The sequence below is a fragment of the Bactrocera dorsalis genome, chromosome 2 (genome assembly GCF_023373825.1).
Source record: "Bactrocera dorsalis isolate Fly_Bdor chromosome 2, ASM2337382v1, whole genome shotgun sequence".
NCBI classification, from domain to species: domain Eukaryota; kingdom Metazoa; phylum Arthropoda; class Insecta; order Diptera; family Tephritidae; genus Bactrocera; species Bactrocera dorsalis.
The window spans coordinates 30,413,033-30,434,140 of record NC_064304.1 but is presented as its reverse complement, the minus strand read 5'-3'; the positions used below and the strand labels follow the sequence as shown (position 1 = coordinate 30,434,140).

General features: G+C 35.6%; 1 protein-coding gene and 1 long non-coding RNA gene across 11 annotated transcripts in view; one reads left to right on the top strand and one right to left on the bottom strand.

Moving 5' to 3' along the window:
- LOC125776427 (uncharacterized) overlaps positions 1 to 17,939 on the top strand; it is a 140,888-nt gene extending 122,949 nt beyond the window's left edge. Inside the window, exon 2 of the long non-coding RNA XR_007421701.1 lies at positions 16,929 to 17,939. This is a non-coding gene — a long non-coding RNA (uncharacterized LOC125776427). The remainder of the gene's footprint in view (positions 1 to 16,928) is intronic.
- The window catches only part of LOC105231882 (segmentation protein cap'n'collar), a 138,749-nt gene that overhangs the window by 105,799 nt on the left and 11,842 nt on the right, over positions 1 to 21,108 (bottom strand). Inside the window, exons 1-3 of one of the 10 annotated variants that reach the window (XM_049448229.1) lie at positions 11,162 to 11,696; positions 6,723 to 7,609; positions 1,154 to 2,644 (exon numbers count right to left, since the gene is read on the bottom strand). In XM_049448229.1, the coding sequence (XP_049304186.1) occupies positions 1,154 to 2,122 (969 nt within the window). In that variant the 5' untranslated portion in view covers positions 2,123 to 2,644; positions 6,723 to 7,609; positions 11,162 to 11,696. Of the gene's footprint in view, positions 1 to 1,153; positions 2,645 to 6,722; positions 7,610 to 11,161; positions 11,697 to 14,204; positions 14,596 to 21,108 lie in introns of those variants that run through there. The other 9 variants (XM_049448233.1, XM_049448232.1, XM_049448230.1 and 6 more) reach the window with 9 other exon arrangements.

Genomic DNA, 21,108 nt, shown 5'->3' with positions numbered 1-21,108 from the left:
TGCTGAGTATACGAGAAAAAAGATAACAAAAGCAAACAATATTGAACAACGGTATAAACTTTTCTTCTTTGTTTAAAGCAAAGCGACCTCGAAAAAAAGAGGAAGTTGCTTTGCAGCAATTTAATAAATTCATATGTGGTTCTTGACTGCAGTGGAGAATATATGTATGTAAGTAAACATTTCTATTGAGTAAAACTAAAGTCAAACTAAATCAGAGTTAAAAAAAGCATTCTTATATATGAAGTTCTTATAAGTATTATAATCGTAAGTATACAAAATATGAGTATATACCTAAAGGTAGGTAGACTTTATGTAAATATTTTTGATAACTGTAAATTTTAACATACTAAAATGTGAAAGGTTAAAAACCACATCAAGCTTATTAATTAATAAAAAGCTTGTCACATTCAATTAAGTTGAAGAGACACATAAAGAAAATATAACAATATAAACATTATATTATAGTGGGTCGATATTTTTATGCTATTAACAGCGAGACATGTTCTACGGATCGTTCAGAACAACTTTGCTTAAAGGACTATGGGTCTAAATGGGGTTTCGAGTCAGCGCTATTTAGGACCGATCAGACAAAGTTTTAGAAATCTGAATAATTGGTTGTATTGGAGATATGTGATTGAGTATCTGGCCGATTCCGACAAATTATCAATAGAGTATCAAAAACCACCTACGTATTACATTTCATTCGGTTATCTCAAAGACTGACGAACAAATTTTTATGATCCCTTAAAAACTTTGCCTTAAAAATCGCTGCCTCGAAACCAGTTTTCGACGTCTCTTAAAGAAAGTTGTGCATAATGATCCGTAAAACATTTCCCGCATTATTTTTCGTTTTTTTTTTTGGCACCCTGTAAATCGACCGACACTAATGTATCCGAATGTAAGAACTGCAATTAAATTTTGCTTTTTGTAAATAGGAAAATCGAAACGGAGACCAAGTAAAAATTTGCATTCACTAACGCAGAAAAAAAGTACAGTTAGATTAGAAGTTTGGCTACATTGGTTGCCATGTCAAATACGTACAGTAAACATGTCAAATAAGTATGTATAACCCAAAGCCACACTGAGGTCAACAGCAAACTCGCAACATTTTGGCAATGACAACTGTAAATAAATTCAAAAATTATTTCGTTACCTCTTTAAATAAATCCAATTGGCTGATAAATGGGCTCAAATCGAATTCTTCACTCGCTGCCGCTTGCCCGTTATCCTCGCCACCTTCGGTTTCTTTCTTAATCTTCGGCGCTGCTTCGTCGCTGGTACTTGAGGCGGTGGCCACTTCATTTTCTACCACAAATTCCTCCTCCTCTTTGTCGAGCTGTTCGGTTTTAATGCTAGCAATATCGGCCGGTTCGGGAAAAGTATCATTTAATGCGCCTGCACCGACTATTTCCTCCTTAACCGCAACACCGCCCGCCACTGCGCTTGCGAAACTCGGAAAAAACATATCCAAATTAACATCAATATAAGTGTTGTTGTGCGGCTCATCTTTGAGCGGCAAGCCAGCGTAGGGATTGTTGACGGCCAAATCGCCAAAGTCACGTAGATCGGCCAAGTTTTGCTCCCATACCGAACGCTGATCTTGAAAGTTCTCCGAATTGAGAAACACATCCAACTCCGAAGCGGGCAAACCCATATTGCTGGCATTCGTGCTGGCCGCCGCAGCAGCCGCAGCTGCATTAGCGGCCTGTTCCAAGGCCGCAGCGCCGGCCACATTCACACTACTAGCGGTGCTCGTTGTCGAACTCGCTGTTGCCGGCAGTTCCGGTAGGGTGGCGGTCTGATTGGTGCCACCATCATTTTGCACATTCAACATGTAAGCGGTCACATTATATTGCGGCGGTGTGGCGTCGTGTTGGCGATCATAGCGTATTAGATCCTCTATGAGTGGCATCATAGTTTTGCGATTCGCATACGGATACTCCACCATCGGCACGGCGCGCAACATTTCCAGCTCCCAGCCATCGCCATCGCGTAACTCCAACTGTGAATCCCAATTGCGCAGACGTTGCTGCAGGAAATTATCCGGATCCACGTGCAGCAGGCTCAAGGCCAATGCTAACTGCAACATCTTCATGGCGTACGATTTCTTGTTCGATATCATTGTTGAGCCGTTGTGAAGCTAGCGCTAACGGTAATACGGTAATACTAGCGTAGTTATTTAACGCTGTGCTGAGCGCAAGACTCCTGCAGCCACGTGTCACCCCTACCCTCCGACCCCCGAAAAGTGTGTGAAATGTCACAGTCTAACTGTGACAATCAACTTTCAGTGTCGACGGCGACGTCGACGCAGCCGTTGCGGCGCGTTGCCTTGAATTTGAGGTTAATTTGTGCGTTGGTGCTTTGACTTTTCTTCTTAAATTTAGTCGGATTTGATATAAACTATAAATATGTGGTTATGTAATAATTTTCTGTTCTTCAGGGGGGTTACGAATCTGTCCCGATTTAAGTTGTCGCAATGTTTAATTGTTTCTGGCTTTTACTGCAGTCGTTTTTGCACAACAAATTGCTTTATGGATTTACTGTTGTTGCTGTTATAAATATGTATTTGTTTTTGGTGCACACACGCGTTCTCTTTATGCCCCGCACCGTTAAATCGCAATTAGCCCACAATTAATTAAAAGCGCTGAAAGAGATCAGAGAAAAATATTAAATAAATAAATATGTAAATTCGCATTCGTGTGTACGAGGCAATATATAAATGCGATTGGACATATACTAAATATGTAAAAATAATTAAGCTATGAATGCGAGCAATTTATTTACAAATATGACAAGTGAAGGATGCTTGATGTTTTCGTTCGCGCAAATGGCGAGCAGTAAGTAATGATATTTAAATGAGATTACGTTAATGGATATATGGATGTATATGATTGTATAAGGAAGTGTTGTGACCAAGAATGGAATAGACGGGACCTTCCGCAACAACGACGGCGCGAAAATTTATCTCATATGAAGCTGTTAGAATGCATCTACATTACTTATGAGCCGAGTATTTCCCGTTAAGATACAAAAAACTGAAGACCTGACTAAAAAAATGGTTCTTATACAGGAGGTTGAACACAGGATTATTTGAGAGTTAACCTTTTCTTTTGGATATGAACAATAATTCAACCAGAGACGAACTCAAGGCGAACTCCGGTACTACGACTTCTCAAAAGCTACACAAGAATTAGCATTAACGTAATATAAATCGAACGTTTAATAACACAAAAACAAATAAAATCCTCAATATGCTTATTAAACGGTTACTTGGGCTTAGAACAACCACAAAATGAAACTTTAGATTTAGGTTTCAGCAGTTAGATTAGGCTATATATTATTTAGATCAGAATAAATAAATTTTAAATATTTGTAACATCTCTCTTTCAATCCAAAACTCAGTTAGGTTCTGCCAAGCCTGTGAAGTTCTATTGAATACCTACGAGGAGATATAGAAAGCAAACATATAAACAGAGAACCAGCTGGCATAACTGGCCTTATCGATACCACAATTAAATTCCAGTGTAGCCTACAACTGCAGGAAGACTTTAAGTTCACTGCGAAGTCAACTCCATTCGTCCATAATTTGGCTACCGGTCACAGGAATATTATTGGCAACGAAAACGCGGACGCTAGGAGTCTCTTTACACGAATCCGAAGCGGAATAAATACCATGCCAGCTGGGAAAGATCAAAAGCGAGCTTTAAATGCATTTTGAACAAATAGCTCAGAGCAGATGGAACTTTATAACAAGCTGAAAGATAACAGCGCAGATATGGCCAAAACATGACCGAAAGAGAACCAAGGACCAACTATGTAGGTGTATAGAATTTGCGTGATTTTAATAATGCCCTGCATATAGGCCTGTTGGTAATTTCGGGACCGTGTGAATAAAAATTAAATGTGTTTTCCTTTCGTGCTCTTGCACATAAGCTTGGTGATTCCATTTTATCCTGATTCATCTGTTAGCTCTTTCGAAAATTTAATGGTGCCATGCGGATGGCACTTTATGACTCGAAACACAGTATATGCAGCCACAACATCCACTTTCTTCTATGAACGCTCTTCTGATACGATGTGTGTAATTACCGCTTGATGTTCTTTATGTTATTAACCATATCACCAGCTTTTCTGACCGCAAAGACTTCCATCTGAAAGATACTTCAGTATGATGGCAACTTCAACGGTCCTCTCAGACCTAATTCTGTGTAATAGATCACGGCACCACTCCATTAGCCATTTTTGATCCTTTCGGGAGGATTTTAAAAGTTCCATTTAGAAGATGGAACCTAACACAAACAAGGGAATAATTATTGTGCTTTCTTTAATGAACTTTATTTGTCCCTAGATTCCGCTTAATATAAAAAAGTTATTTTCTTATAGTGGTCGCCGTTCGGCAGGCTTTGACAAACTTGGAAACGTAGTTCTACCAAATAGCAGTTACTAAGATATAAATTAGTTAAATTAGCAAAAATCGAGATGAGCGAACATTACAAATGATATAATAACAAAGATCGATTGTTATATTATTCTAATTATATTATTTCTAACAAAGTACGATATCACCGTTGTGGAACTGTCTTTTTATTCGGTAGATCAAAGGGAGAAAAATGCTTGAAAGTTAAAAAAAAAACTATATATTACTGTCTATATTGCCTATCAAGAGACAAATTTTAGTTTGAGGAACCTACCTAGAGATCCTACAAAAGAAGAGCTCCAGCAATGTAGAATTAGCATGGTGAATGCATATGACATTAGTAAGTTGAAATCAGTGGTAAATGACCTCCAAATTCAAATCCAAAGTGAGTCTTATTCCATGTTGAATGCATATTGATTCTTTATATATGAAAATCATTTCAGATTTATGTCAAGGTAGGTAGGTATTTAAGATAAATTCTGTACAAGACAAAATTAATTTAACGCCGTTGAAGATGACTATATAATGGCATACTTTTATAAAAATTATACCAGCTAACGTTATCAATTAGGAGTAGGGATTGATGGGTGCAAAATAATTTCTTGAATTCACTTCCCACGATTTTTTTTTGGTTGTCATAATGACATGCATATAATAGCCATAGCAAAAATGGTTTTCTAATCGCAAAAACACTCAAGGTCATTTCGATACACATATACATATGTACATACACATATTACTAGAAAACGCAATGTCATTACTGCCTTTCTGGCGTTTCGTATATATTAAAATATTTCCATGTAAACAAGATTATTTTCGATCTGCTTTTTAATCAAATTTCCAATAATTAGGAAATTATTTTTAGATTGATATTATTTATAATGCATACGTTCTTATTTACATACAAGAGAAGGTGTTAATTAAATAAGAATGCAGAATTCTGGAATTATACACAGGCTCATGTACAATTATAAGACATTTTTCGGGTTTTCCATCGATTTTATGTATAGTATATGTGTATATACGATTTTTATTATTTTTTTATTAAAATGAGGTAAAACATATTCTTAGCTGCTTAAAACAAAACGATAAATGAGGATGAAGAAGAAATTACGCAGTGGCAGTTGAATGTTACGGTTGAACGGATGATGCTTTTTATGGCATTGGCATTACACACAACGAAGAGATGTACAATATGTCACAAAAATAAGTTTCTCAACTGTGAAAAGTTTTTAAAATGCTGTGATAATTTTTTTTAAGTGAAAAATTATTATTTTTTGTGAATTTTTTTTTTAATAAAATTTTTTTTATTTTTTTGAAATTTTTTATTTAATAAACAATTTTTATCTTTCTTATTTAGTTTTATTTTTATTAAATATTTAGATTTTAAAACAGAAATAATATATTTAAAGTTTTTCAATTTTCATTACCTTTATACATTTAGTTTCGAGTGGGTAGCATTGCTTAAGACTTCTAGGACAATTTCCTATATTTTTCAACGACTCAAAAAACAAATTCTCTTGTCAATCCTATTGGAAATTGTGCATTCAATTAGAAGGGAGAAACTTATTTTTGTGTCATACTGTAAGTCCTGCATTAAAGAATTATCTTTGATTATATTATGTATGAATGAATGGCCGTGGATATGTACACATAACGTTAACACTATGCAACAAATCTTTAGCAACATTCTTTCTAGCTGGGAATTTCAGTTAATATTGATGACATGAACGACTAAACAAATTCCCAAGATTTTTTTCAGGTCTGCTTGAATTAAGAAGATTTTTTATTGCAAAATTTTAATTTTTAGAAATAATTTTTTTAACACAAGAAATTTATTAAAATAAAAATTAAACTTTTCTTATAAATGACCTTGAATAGGCAGTTGAAAAACAATTCGGAATTAATTTGTTTTTCTTTTCATTTACTTTTCTATAGTAACCTTAAAACAAAGAATACGCAAATAATTTACATTTTTATTTACTTTTTTTGGTAAACAGAATTCGGAAATAGTTAGTTATTAATTTATTATGATTATTTTTTTTTATTCTTTATTTATTTGAGCTAACCTAGTAGTATAACTCTGAACATCAGGGTATCAATAGTTATGAACCAAAATTTCCAGCAAAGAATATTTTGTTGCACAGTGTAAGTAAGTAATGTTATGTTAACAGTACGACGTGGGTGGTTTGATGCGTACACAATGAATGCCAAAAATACAGTAAGCGAATATATTTTGTTATGTACACAAGTTGTTAAATGCATTTCTGCGCACACAGACTCTACAAGTCAGTCGTACACTCACCTTTTGGGGCTTTTTTTGCGCCTGCTAACCGGAGAGGAAGAGGCAATATTGCTACGCAATTTACTTGCCACACAGCAGCTGACCCTCAGTCTGGGGTTTCAGAATAAAACAAAAACGCCGAAGAAGGCTGCTAGCCAATTGCAACGGCGTTGACAATAACAGCACTTTGGCGGCGCGGGTGTGGAATGTTGTTGTTTTTTCTCCAAAGCAATAAAAAAATAATACTTGTTGAAATTTTCGCAATTGTGCTGTTACAAGTTGAATGATCCTGTGTTATGTGATGTTTGTCCTTGCGCCCACGTGGGAGTCATGCAAACACACACACACAGACGCGCGCACAATAATACCGACAGTGTTGTCTATATATGCGAAAGCACAGTTACTTCGGCCAAATTCAGAAAAATCAGTCGCACACGTACATAAAACTTGTTTGTTTGTGTAAATTTTCTTTTTACTTGTTGTTGTTGTATATTTTCAGGGGGCGCACAAGTGGGGTGCTCTGCTGTCTGGAGGGTAGGTGCAAGTTTGATTTGAGTTGAACTTTTTTTTATGGTTACAGGTCACTGTACGGTGAAAATTCGAATTCCATACACGCGTTAAATGTTGTTGGTGTTGTTGAGATATTTATTTATTTTTGTTGTTGTGTTATTATTATTATTGTTGTTGTTGTTGCTGTTGCTGAAACTCTTGTTATTACTTTCGTTGTGTACTGCGTCGTTAATTTTCTAACACAATATTCACTTATTCGTTGTTTTTGTACAAAAAATTCTGTTGCTGATCTGCTGCTATCGCACGCTGTACGTGCGTGTCCTTGAACTTGGCGAACGTACTTTCACTAATGCAGATAACGAATACTAAAAAATTGCGGCCAAACAATTGAAAAGTGTCTTTTTATAGAACAAATAGCACGGAAAAAGGGAAATAAAATAAAATGAAAAAATGCTAGCAAAAAATTAAACCTGAAATACACAAAATGACGTCTACGAAGAAGGCAAAAAAAGCGCTGTTGGTGCTTTGCACTTAGTTTTAGCTTAAATATTGTGTCGAATTTTGAGATATTTTTTAGTTTTCTTCTAATTTTTTAAGTTTTTTAGCACACACATTTTTTTTTTGTTTTTATGCGCAAATTTGTATTGAAAATTTTGCAGCAGTCGTAAATTAAACGTCAAAAATAGCATTCACTTTCGAAATTTTGCTTTTCACTTTTTTTGCTAACACACTATTGGGCGCTAGTACGAACCAGCCCCTTTTTCATTAATTGCTTCACACTATCACCCACTATTCGCAGCTAACGGTCGCTGTTAATATGATAAATACGTCATTTACCTTTTGTTTTTATTATTATTGTAAATTATTTATTCATTATGTTTATTTTGTTAATTTTGCCAAATTGTTGACAAGTAAATTGTTGTTGCTGCTTTTTGTAATTTCCTCACATTCACTTGACCAATAGTAAGTCAAACCGTAAATAGCTTAACTGCACTAAGTAGATTAAATTATTAAATTTATTTTTTATTATTCACTTTTTGCCTCTTCCGCAGTTCAACACTTCAACGGCTTTGTTGTCTTCATTAGAATAATTGAATATTTCATAAACGCGCACCGATTTGGCTCAGAGGCGGCAAAGTGCGTTCAACACTATTCTTTTGTTGTATTTCTTTTTGTTTTTTTTTGTTAAATGCGCTTTGTCTATATTTTACAATCGTATGGCTACTCGACGAATTGCGATTCGTAGCAGAACGATGTCACAGCCGACATCGCTGCTACATTTCGTATATTCGCGCATGATTCACCGCCCGCTCATATACACGCACACCCACCCACACACACGTTTCTATGTGCACAACCCAATTCATTTTGGTTTTACAACAAATGCATGCGCTGCTGTTGTTGCTGTTATTATTGTGTTGTTGATGCGCAATGTGAATTTCTTTGTTGTTTGCAAAAGACGCTGCTTAGCATGCGAGTGGGTTGGAGTAGGCTATTCGCAAATACAAACATACTTACATACAATCATATGGAATGGTTTGTTCAGAAAAGGAGTGTCGGTGTTTTGCTTTCTTGGTTTGTTCGGTTTTTTTTTGTTTGCTAAATCTTTATTTGGTCATTGAGGTTGTCCGTCGTGAGTTGCAATGGCAAAGCTGTCTGTGAAATCAGCTACAAACCAGTTGTTGTTATGGCGCTAAGTTATTCAAAGTCGATATTGATCTTGATCATTGGTTAATTTTAGATAAACATTTGGAATAGTGTGTTAAGGGGTTATATTAAAGTCAGAAAATGATTTTTATGATTTGTTTATTTTTTTTTAAGTGCATTTTATTTAATAATTATAAATAATAAGCATATGACAAACAAAAACAACTTTTATAGAAAATTATAAATTTCGGAGTGACGTAAAAATCGAAATTATTAGCAAAATTCTTATTATTTCGACCAACTCTGAAACATCGTTTCGAGAAAAACTCTGGGAGACGATTTCCTCAAAATTTATACAAATATTCCCAAAAGTATTTGCCAGATAAAAAAATATTTCCTCCAACTATACCTACAAGTTCTCTACAGTCATTCCGGAAACTTATTTCTTAGGGAATCCAAGGGTAATTTGTAATTAATAAACGATGATTTCAACAATAAATTTCAAAAAGCTTTGTAAATATTTTTGGGACTTTACAACGACGAACTGATCGGTGATTTTAAATGAAGACGGTTCATTGATAATAATTGCCTTCGTTTCGTAGCAACTTTGAATGCCAATCATCCATAGAGAATAATTCAATATCTTAAAGTTACATGTTTTATAAAATAAAAATCTCAATTAAAATATTGTTCAGGCCAGATTAGGTTCAAGTTTGTATAGATTGGATTATATACAACCCTTATGTTAAATGCTTTCAGAACATACATCAGTATCAAAATTTACGGAATATTTATTTTTGAGTCAACTCAATAAAAGATCAGGGTAAATGTTCAGGAGAGCGGCTTTTCCGAAAACGTGCACCAATTTTCACGGGAAATGTGCTAAAATTCTTGTTTTGTTGTTCTTGTGAAAATTGGTGCATGTTTTCGGAAAAGCCGATCTCCTGAACATTTACCAAGATCAGAATCAGAGGCCTTTAATAAGTCTTAAAACTTTAACCATTTTTTCAAAAAATTTGTGGTCTTCAAAAATAATTCTTATTATAAAAGTTCATATTTTAATTATTAAAAAAAACGTTTAACATTCTTATTACTGATAATATTTTTTCATAATATCCAATTAAACTTTTTTTTCAAATTTTTGTACAAAATTAACAAATTTAATTTCCCTAACATTATTATCCCCTTTTTATGGTGCACACATAATTAAAAATAAGCAACACTGTTCTTGTTGGATTTCTTATTGGCTGAGATCATAACAAAGCACATAAATATTATACGTGTATTTTTCGCTTTGCCGGAAGTACAAAAACAAAATGCACTTAGAAACAACAAACAAAACGATAAAAATATTTATGTTTTCTAATATAAAAATATAATATTAAATGTAATGATATAAACAAACTGCAGAAAAAGAATTTAAAATAATGCAAGAATCAATGCTAATTGATAAGTTTAAGAAATTATAGAAGATATGCAAATAACTTTAATTAAATGTGCTCATATTTCTAATTTGCAAATAAACACGCAACGTAAACAAAATAATTAAATATGTATGTATATATACATAAATGCACGTTTGTATGATTTTCAATTGAATTTTCTATGAATTCTTAGTTGCTGTGTTTTGTTGTGAAATACAAAAACGTAAATGCGTATGTGAACAACTATGATGTTTTCTTTTGAACCATCTTTCGTATTGGAGTTGCACTTTAGGGTTGTTTGGCTATCGACAACACTCAACATATGACCAATTGCATGACACAGCAACAAAACACATTACTTTACTACACCAGCTGCAAGTAAACACCACTAACAACAACAACAGCACAGCAACAAGCGCTGCACTTCGCTGGCGCACATTACCAGCTGCTACATTGCACTTGTCAAATTCCATTTTCTAATCACTGCCATTTATGAGACAAATTCTTTAGCTGTTTTAATATTTTAACAATTTTAACTCTGCAGCTAAGATTTTTAGACACGCAAAAGTATACGCACTCTTATTTGTAATACAATAATCAATACAAATATTAAAAAAAAACTTTAGCTGGTGCCGCTCCAATTGGATTCACAAGCAGAGAGCAGTGAACAACAACGTAGCAGCGCAGCAAGCAGCACGGGCTTTCATTTTATTTACGCCATGCCATTCGCGTATAAAAACACTTTGTACATTAAAAAGAAAAAACTGATAATCCAAACGCCATCATAATTTTCGACAGACGTGCGAAGGTACAACGTTTAACCGCAAAACTTGATTTCTGTGCACTTTGCACGTTTTCTTGCCATTTGCCGTTTCATACCTTCGTTCGTTTGCACGTCGTAGCCGACGCAAAATTCCACTTCAAGCACTCACTAAATAAAAATGCCGAAATAAGCTGCGATTGCACAAATCAAACGTTGAATAAATACTCCGGCTTTTACCGAACGGTTTGTTACTTCGTTTTATCAATAGATCTTGTCTTAATTTCACTTAAATTCAATGTATTTATTGTTTTCACTTCACCTCAAAACTAGTCTACGGTGGATCTACGAAATTTTTGTGTTAATTTAACAAAATTCTTAAATGAACTGAACACACACAACAACTACAACTCGCTGTCATACGAGTTTTGTTGCGTTTGCTTTCAGTTCTCGTTCGTTGAAGATATTCACCATGCTAAGTGTGTTGAAATGTTGTACTTAGATAAAAGCTTTGCCATATAGAAAAGCTTTTTATTTGGAAATGAGAGCGCGAGAGTGAGTCATGGGTTGTATTAAGATTTGGTTAAAACGTAGTAGGCACATTTTGAGAAATTAGTACTCGTTTGAAAAAATATATATTATATTGTATATCAGTGGTTATTGGCCTTTCCGCCATTTTAAATAAATAGGTATTTGCGCGCTCAAGTGATATTTGCCAAATATAATATATGCTGCATATATTAGTACAGAATAACCAATTTTTTAAAGTCTCCATGCTAAAAGCAGCTATTAACAGAACAATAGTTCCACCCTAGTACTGAATATACATATGTACATATATATTCACTCTGTGATAAGTTCAAGTAAAAGCAGTGACTATGCATAAAAATAGTTAAAGTTTTAGTGTAAATATAAAAAAAACAGCGTTATCACATTAATTAAGTGCTATGTCATAAATTTTCATAAAACATATTCATAACTTCCATTGTACATAAAGTCAAGGTTGTTTGCTAATTTTACATACATATGTACATATGTAACCGAGTAAATGATACTCGTACAAGTTAAGACGAAATATCTCCTGTCATCAAACAAACAGTCGTCGCATTCGCAACTTGGCTCCTACGTCACTGTTGACAGTCATAGCTTCGAAGTCGAGTTCCTATCTTGGAACCTGTATTAACAGCAACAACAATTTCAGCATTGAGCAGCAAAGCCCAAGCTCTACAAGTTACTCATCACCCTCCTCCTACTATACGGTGCAGAGGCATGGGCCATGATAAAATCTGACGAGTCGGCGTTACGAATTTTCGCGAGAAAGGTTCTGCGGAAGATTTATGGTGCTTGGCGCATTGGCCACGGCGAATATCGCATTCGATATAACCTGAGCCGAATGAGATATACGAAGACGTTGACATAGTTCAGCGAATTAAAAGACACTGAATACGCTAGTTAGTCCGAATGGACGAAAACGCTTCAGCTCTGAGAGTATTCGACGCAGTACCGGCCAGGGGAATCAGAGGAATAGAAAGACCTCCACTCCGTTGGAAAGACCAGGTGGAGAGGGACCTGGCTTCGCTTGGAATCTCAAATTGGCTCCAAATTGCGCGCTGTTGTTAACTCAGTACCGCGTAAGCGGTGTCTACACTAGTAAAGAAGAAGAAATAATATTTCAAAAAAAGTATTTTGCTAAGTTGGTAGAACTGTACAAGACTTCAAAGACGGTCGAAAGATTGTTGGCGACATGCCTCGTTCTGGACGGCCTTCGACCTCTTCAACTGATTAAAGTATTCCAAAAGTGAAGGATATGGTGCTTGAAAATCATCAAGCAAGTGTTAAAGAGAGCTCGACATATCTAACGAGTCTGTTGGACTGATTTTGATGAATATTTTGAGTATGAAACACGTTCTTGCTCGATTCCTCCCGATAGAGCTGATTTTTTTTTTCAAAAAGACAGGTCTCATTCATGGAGAGCATTGTAACTGCGGATGAGACATGGGTTTATGAGTTTGACATGCAAACAAGTCAACAATCATCGAAATGGAGGGGAAAAAGGAGCCGAAACCAAAAAAAAAAAATACGTTAAAGCCGCTCAAAAATCAAGGTGCTACTCATTTTGCTCGATAATCGTGGCTTGGTGCATCATGAATTTGTTCCGGAGGGACAGACGGTCAATAAGGAGTTCTATTTGGCCGTATTGAGGCGTTTGCATGAGAACACCCATTGAAATTCGCCGGAATTGTGAAAGAACAATTCAAGGATTTTACACAATGTTAATTCATCATCGCATCGAGCCACGATTGTGACCGAATTTAAAGCTAAAAACGCAATGAATACCATCGATCAACCACCGTATTCACCAGATTTGGCTTCGTTTGATTTTTTCTTGTTCCCCAAACTGAAATTGCCGCTCCGTGGAAGCCGTTTTCAGTCGAACGAAGATATAAAACAAAATTCGCTGAAGGGCATTCCAAAATGAGCTTATGAAAAGTGTTTTGAGGACTTTATTACATCTGGTGGGGATTACTTTCAATTATTGATAATTAAGCCTTTTGCATTTTATTTACAACTTCCGGCTACTTTTTTGTCATAATATATAGATATGTATACATATATGTAGACAATGAAGGGAGAATATTTATAATAATGTGCTGTTATCTATTGCACCGATAGCGACACTAGCCACCCGTTTAATTAATGTAAAAATTATATTCGCGATATTTTATCGCCTCTATTTTAATAAAAAAAAGCTGATAATAAAAATATATATATTTATTCTTTACGCTTGCTTAATTAAAAGTCTATCTATGAGGCTAGGAAATATAGTACATTTAACACACCCTAATAATAAGTAGTCACATTTCCATTAAATCCGTTAATCCGTTGTTGCCATTTAGATTCGATAAGAGAGAAAAAAAACATAAATAAATTCTACTAATTATGTACCATTTCTTATCATATCGGTATTTTTATACACCTTTTTTTTGTAAACAACTTGACTCTCTGCCTGCATAAATTATAATAATTTTTAATAACCACCTTTTTTGTGGCTTATCGTATAAATAAAAAAGGTTTATAAAACTTCAAAGGTTGTCTAAAGCACATACATACATACTCTTAGTAACAATGTTTATAAAATAAAATAATTCTACTTGTACTTACCTGGCTAATGTACAGACAACCGGTAAGATCGGGCATAATGTTGCGCTGATTATCAGCACTTTGCCAACTGTTTTCGTTGTCTAAATTTAACGACTTCATAACCGTTGTACTCTTATCGGGTTCTTTATTCTCCAATATCGTCGTATGGTACGCCTCTATGTCTTTAATCGGCGATAAAGACTCCAAACGCGGCAGATAATCTAGATCAATCATTTTCTTGAAGCATTCACCTTATGTTTGCTGTAAAAAATACTTAAATTAATATTGTATACATATATAAAATTTATTTAACAAATGGATAGTGACACTATGGTGTACGGTTAAGAGTTAGTATCCAAGAGGTTGCTCCACCAACTGCAGATGAAAGGTCCAATCTATTTTACAGTCCTGCCTAAAAAATAAAAAAAAGTGTTAATACAAAAAGTATTGTAGCTATGTATGATGAGATTTAAAACGCTCTTTGAGAAATATTTGGGATTTTCTTTTTCTTAGTAGGGCTCTCACTCATAGAGTACACATGAATTTAGTTTTTGTAGAGCTAAACACAAAAATTTTCGAATATTTTGGGTTTTATTAAGGACTTTACAATATTAGCGTTGAACTCGCACACTTTGCGCTCAAAATTAGTCAAGGAGTGAATGTCGTCACTGTCAATATCAGACTAATTTGTGGCTCTAGTCATAGCAGAATTGTTGGCCGAGGTGTTAACAAAGAAGAGCACTGTTAATCCAATAACAAAGTCTTGAGAACGATCTGGATGTCTCTAGCCTGGGACCTATAGCAAGTGTTGGTCTACTAATAAAACCTGTGCGACTGCGAGATCTTTTTCATTTAGAGTAGACTGCAAGGTATTCACTGAACTACTTGCTCTTAGCACACATCCCTGCCCGTGTTCGGTGGTCGGTGTTCGGTGAACAGATAATTTCACGTTTTTGGCCGTTCGATTGACTATCAAGATCGTGTGATTTCACACCGTTAGATATTTTCTTGTGGGGTTATGTAAGATCTAAAGTTTATGCGGACAATCCCGCTTTTATTCAGACTTTGGGGCAAAACATCACGCATGTCATTTACCAGTTACCAGTTGAAATGCTCGAACGAGTTATCGAAAATTGAACTCAGGGATGGACCATCTGAACGTAGTCGGAGCCAACATTTGAAAGAGATAATCTTCAGTAAATAAATGACAAAGAATTTTCTTTGGAATAATAATAAACATTCCCCATTAAATTTGAAATTTCTGTGTTTTCTCTTTACAAAAGTAGGGATCCTCGAAATAGATCACCCTTTATTATTATCTTGCACCGGTAGTTTCATGTAGTCATAGATAAGAGAGAATTGATTGTTCTAGTGAAGTATATACGATAAAGTGGCTGGGGAAAGAGTGAAAAGAATTACCAAAAATTATAAAAAAAAACACAAACCTTGATGAAATTCCTTATCGAAATGCCACGATTAGAAAATGTTGTAAAGATTAATTTTGAAGCGGTTCTTTCAATGGATTTCATTGTTTCGTTTATACTCGCAAGAGCAACATTATATATGCCCAAAAACACGTGTTTTGTCAAAAATATGAAATATGGACTGCCCTAACCAAAACGGTTTGAAACTTAACTGTATGTTAGTTGATGTTTTAAAATTCCGTATATCGATAACAACTCAAACGATCATAATTTCTGTTGAAAAATTATCACACTTTAACTTGCTTGCGGTTTACAATATTGTGCCAGTGCGGTTGACTCAAATATCAAAACAAAAAAATACAAAGCCGTCCCAAGACTAGACGAGGCAAGCCACAATTTGAAAGCAGTAAAAAAATAATTGAGATAGGTCGAGATATCGCAAGTTGAGGAGTCTATTTTATCACGAACACAAGTATTTGAGTGACACAAAGCATTCAGTGAAAGCTATGAAGTCATCGAAAACTTGTCTCATGCGTGTCATCTAACCATCTCTATTAATTAACATCGAAAAAGTTAGAGAAACAATGCTTGAAATTTGTCATTTTGGTATTAGAAAGATAACCGATGATCTCAGCATCCCTTATGGATCGACTCAATATATTTTGGTTAATATTTTGATATGTGTCAATACTACAAGTAAGTAGACTCGTATTTCTGGACTAGGCAACACTAAGTGTTGCCAGGTGCAATCTGACATTTCCATTGGAAAGTTTGACATTTTTTAGCATAACATCACTTAGAACGTTTTGTCATTTAATCGTGAATTGTTTTATTTACAGGGAATTAAAAAATTCATCTCGGCCAAAAAATGGAATTAACTCGTGAACATTTTCATGCGATCATTTTTCACAACTCTCGACGTAGATTATCACGACAAGCGTGCATCGATGAACTAAAATCTTTGTATGACTATGAAGCACCATCCTATAGCACTGTGAAAAACTGTAACGACGAATTCAATCGTGGCCGACGCTCGCTCCGACGAATTCCGTGAAGGTCGTCCAAAAACAGCCGTTGTGCCAGAAAACATCGATGCCGTACATGAACTGATAATGCAAGACCGTCATGTAACATACCTTCAGATAGAGGCATGCCAATGCATTTCTCCCACCAGCATACATTCGATATTGCATGAACACCTGGCCGTAAAAAAGGTTTGTTCTCGTTGGATCCCGCACAATTTGACAATCGCTCAAAACAAGGATCGTGTGGATTGGTGTAAAGAAATGCTGAAAAAATACGATCGCGGTGCTTGTCACAGGTGACGAATAATGGATCTATGCGTATGAGCCCGAAACAAAACAGCAATCGACCGTGTGGGTCTTCCAAGACGAGCCAAATCCAACGAGAAAAAAAAATATGCCTATTTTCATTATTAGGCCAGAAATATATATAGCAGCCCTCGTACTTGTAGACTCGTATTGAAAGACCTCAATCTGTTACAAAAATGACGTCGAGTTGAGGTCGGAAAAGAAATGCTTGACAACATAGCTGAGGACTCCACATTTAACAAACACGTTATTATTACGTAGGTTTACGAAAATAATGTTGAACAATCTAGCGAATGAAGCTCAAAAATTGTGCCGAAATCGAAAAAAGTAGTTAAAAGTACTTAGAGATCAAAAATCAAGGTGATGCTCAACGTTTACTTTGTTATCGTGGTGTAGTTGATAATACATTTTTGTATAAAAATACATGAAAATGTTATTGTTTTTTTTTTTGTTAGTGCAATAAATCAAAACTAATGACCTTTTCTTCTTTTCATTGGGAGTGTTTTTTACGGGACGGGTCCCAAACCCATCGCACAACCCTGGTAGGGATATTTCGCCTTCTCACTTTAGTTCGCCCTCAAACTTATATTTTTGGCTGCCAGGAGGTTACTTGGTCTAAAACCGAAAGTCGCGAACCGCTTGAGCCTTAAGTAAAAGAACGTTTCTGACCACTTCCAAGTGAATGACGCTCGGAGAACTTTCAAACTCTACACATGATCCATCCTCCCTGCTATATGGTGTAAAGACCTGGACGATGACAACATCCGATGAGTCGGCGTTACGAGTTTTCGAGAGAAAAGTTCTGTCATTCGAATGGATGAAAACACTTCATCTCTGGGAGTACTCGACGTGGCTACACTCGGAATCTCCAATTGGCGCGAAACAGCGAAAAAGAAAAAACGACTGGCTATTTGAATGCTTATTCATTCACCTTTTCGTTGAATTGTTTTATTTTTTCCGAAAGTTATCTGAGTAAATCATACTGCTGTGGTTAAAAAATACGAGTAGTAAGACTTTTTAATTTCAATTTCGCGTGAAAACCTATTCTTGGATATATTATTTTTTAGGTGGCACAAATGTATTGAGACCAAGGGGGAATACTTTGAAGGGGACGATTTCGATAGAATAAAGTAAAAAATTTAACATTATGAACAAAGTCTTACTATTTTTTGCTCATAGTAGTATTACGTTCCAAACAGAAAAAATCATAAAACTTTTTAGCTGTTGGGAAAACCCTTAAAATTGCGCTCATTCAAATCTCTAAAAACTGAGTGTAGACTGTTTATAATAAACACTATATCGTTGCTTAATTATACCCATACATATATACATATGTGGCTTTTTATTACTAAATTTTATATTTTGAACACGAATACTCGTTATGCGGTATTTTTATGGTATTTAATAACTGCCGCGTGTATCTAGCGTAATTTAAAGAACCACCTCTCTAATCAATTTGAAAAAATAACATATCTCGACTTAGTACATTTATGCTCTCAAGATTTAGGTGCTATTAGATTTTACAGTGATAACTGTACTTAAAATTAGCTGGGATGTTAAATATGGAAAACTGTTCTGAATGCTCTTAATGTTAAAAGTACCAAAATCAAATTAATTGTTATTCTACAAATTCAGATTAAAATTCTCATGAACCTACGATGACAACTAAGTAATGAGACTGATTTTATTGCCGCGCTTGTAGTAAACCTGTGACCTTGAAATTCCCTTTCTCTTTTTCCGACATCCCTCCCCTCTCCATTCATCTTCTAGCTTGTTTAGTTCGCCTGCTGCGTCAAGTTGAGTAGACGTGAGTTTGCAGTGCTCGTCACGAAAATGGAAAACCGAAATCGCGTCGCCATAAAATATTGCGCCAGATTGGGCAAAACAGCTTCGGAAACGTACGCTAAAATTGTAAGAGTGTATGGTGATAGTGCTCTTAGACCCGGAAACCAAACGCCAAAGCTTACAATGGTTGTCTCCGCGCGCCCTCCGCCCGAAAAAAGCTCGCATGAGCAAGTCGAAGGTGAAAACGATGATTATTGCCTTTTTTGATAGCCGTGGAATCGTCCACAAAGAATTCGTTCCACCGGGGAAAACTGTGAATCAAGTCTACTATTGCCAAGTACTCGAAAGATTGCGAAAACGAGTCAACAGGGTGCGCCCAGACATCGCTCGTAACTGGATCCTTCATGACGACAACGCGCCTTCAGCGTGTCGCAGTATTTGGCCTCTAAAGGAATCGCCGTGTTGCAACAGCAGCCTTATTCGCCCGACATGTCACCCTGTGACTTTTTTTGTTTCCTAAAATAAAATCGGTGGTCAAAGGAACCCATTTTGAGTCGATTATGGACATCCAGGCGGCCGTGACGAGGGTACTCACGGACATTCCAGTCGATGCGTTCCAGAAATGTTATGAAGCATGGAAAACGCGCTGGAATCGCTGTATAGCTGCCTAAGGGGACTACTTTGAAAGGGATGGCAGAGTTGTAGAATAATTTTCAAATATACGGTTTTTATGGAATCAGTCTCATTACTTAATTGTCATACCTCGTATGTCTCATCGGCAGTTATAGTGCTCTCCATGAATATGGGATCGGAATTCTCACGATCAAGTATGTCCAAAAAAATTAGCTTTGTCGGGACGAGTTGATCAAGAACGCGTTTCATATCCAAAACATCCACCAAAATCATTCGAAAGGACTCGAAAGAGTTGTCGAGCTCTTGTGTCTCGTGTTGACGTTCGTCTGTCTCTAGGTCGCAGGCATAGATCCAAGACTCATAACAAGTAAAAATATGTTTCATGACGTCATGGTAGTCGAAAAGCATTGTTCCACAGACGTTAACGCGAAGCTGGTTTAAGAAAAAATTTAGTGATTTTGGAACCAATCGGGCTTTCACTTTTCTTAGATGGTTTTCACTTCACTTCACACTTCCGATATTCCATGGATTCGAGTAAGATCTTTGACTGTTAATTGCAAAATTTAAATTAAAAGGCCTTACTATTTTTTGCAGTACATCCACATCTATTCATGATTGAAGAGTTTCATGATTTAGTATGTCTTCCTAACAAACCCAAACTTTAGAAAGCACGTTAACTTATCGTGATAATACAATTTACTTCGCATATTTGTAACTATAAGACATAAAAATGAAATGATTAAACAAAAATTGAGTTGAACAGCTAAAAAAACTACTGTTATTTTGTGACTTATTTACTTTAATTATTAATCTCATATCTGATTTGTACTTAAAAATAAATATAAAATCAAATCAACCTCAAAGATTAAAAATACAAATTGCTTTATTGCCGCCGAAAACAAATCTAGTCGCTTGGTCAAGATCAGATTTGGCTTTAGTAATTATTGGAATAAAGTGTGTTTTTTAAGAGCAAATAAGGCGCTTGTAATTTAATGTTATGGCCGAGAATTTAGCCTTATTATAAATCTAAGCGTTGGTCATTATGTTTTAAGAATGCCTTAAGGAAAGTGACTGCCGTGGCTGACTCGAAAAAATTCTACCGGAGGAGCCCAACTTTCGACCAGTTTTGGCAACAAATGGGATGATACGTCAGCAATAATGCGCCGAATATTCTCTTCCAAGCCGTCAATCGGCTAGAACTTAATTGCGTAGATAAGCTATTCCACATAACCCCAGAAACATTAATTAAGCGGTGTTAAATCGTACGTTCTGGGATTCCTGGAGGACGTAATTGTATCTCAATAATGGCTTGTGGACTGTTATCACTCCAAATGCGACAGTTTTGTTTATTAATGGGTATGATTATACCAAAAGTGGTCTTCATCTTTTTCTTTGCGAAAATCGGAATCGGTGGCTATCTCGTTCCATTCACCGGTCATTCGACTTAGATTCTTACACAAGTTAGATTTTGTAAGCCCACAAAAACTTCCATAAAGTGGTTGGGAACAGCTCTAATTGTTGGGCGCGAAGGCGGATGGACTCATTTGGGTTTTCTTTGATATTCTGATCCACAGCAGCAAGCTTTGGTGCGTACTGTACGGTCTCTATGTGTCTTGTCAAGTAACAAGCAAGGAAGGTATGGCTTCATTGAAAAACACACGTCTAAAAAAATGCCACAGTTTTTTTTTTATGAAACACTGTTATATCCAACCAACATCTGTTATAACGGGTGGTCCAAGTAGAAATACTATT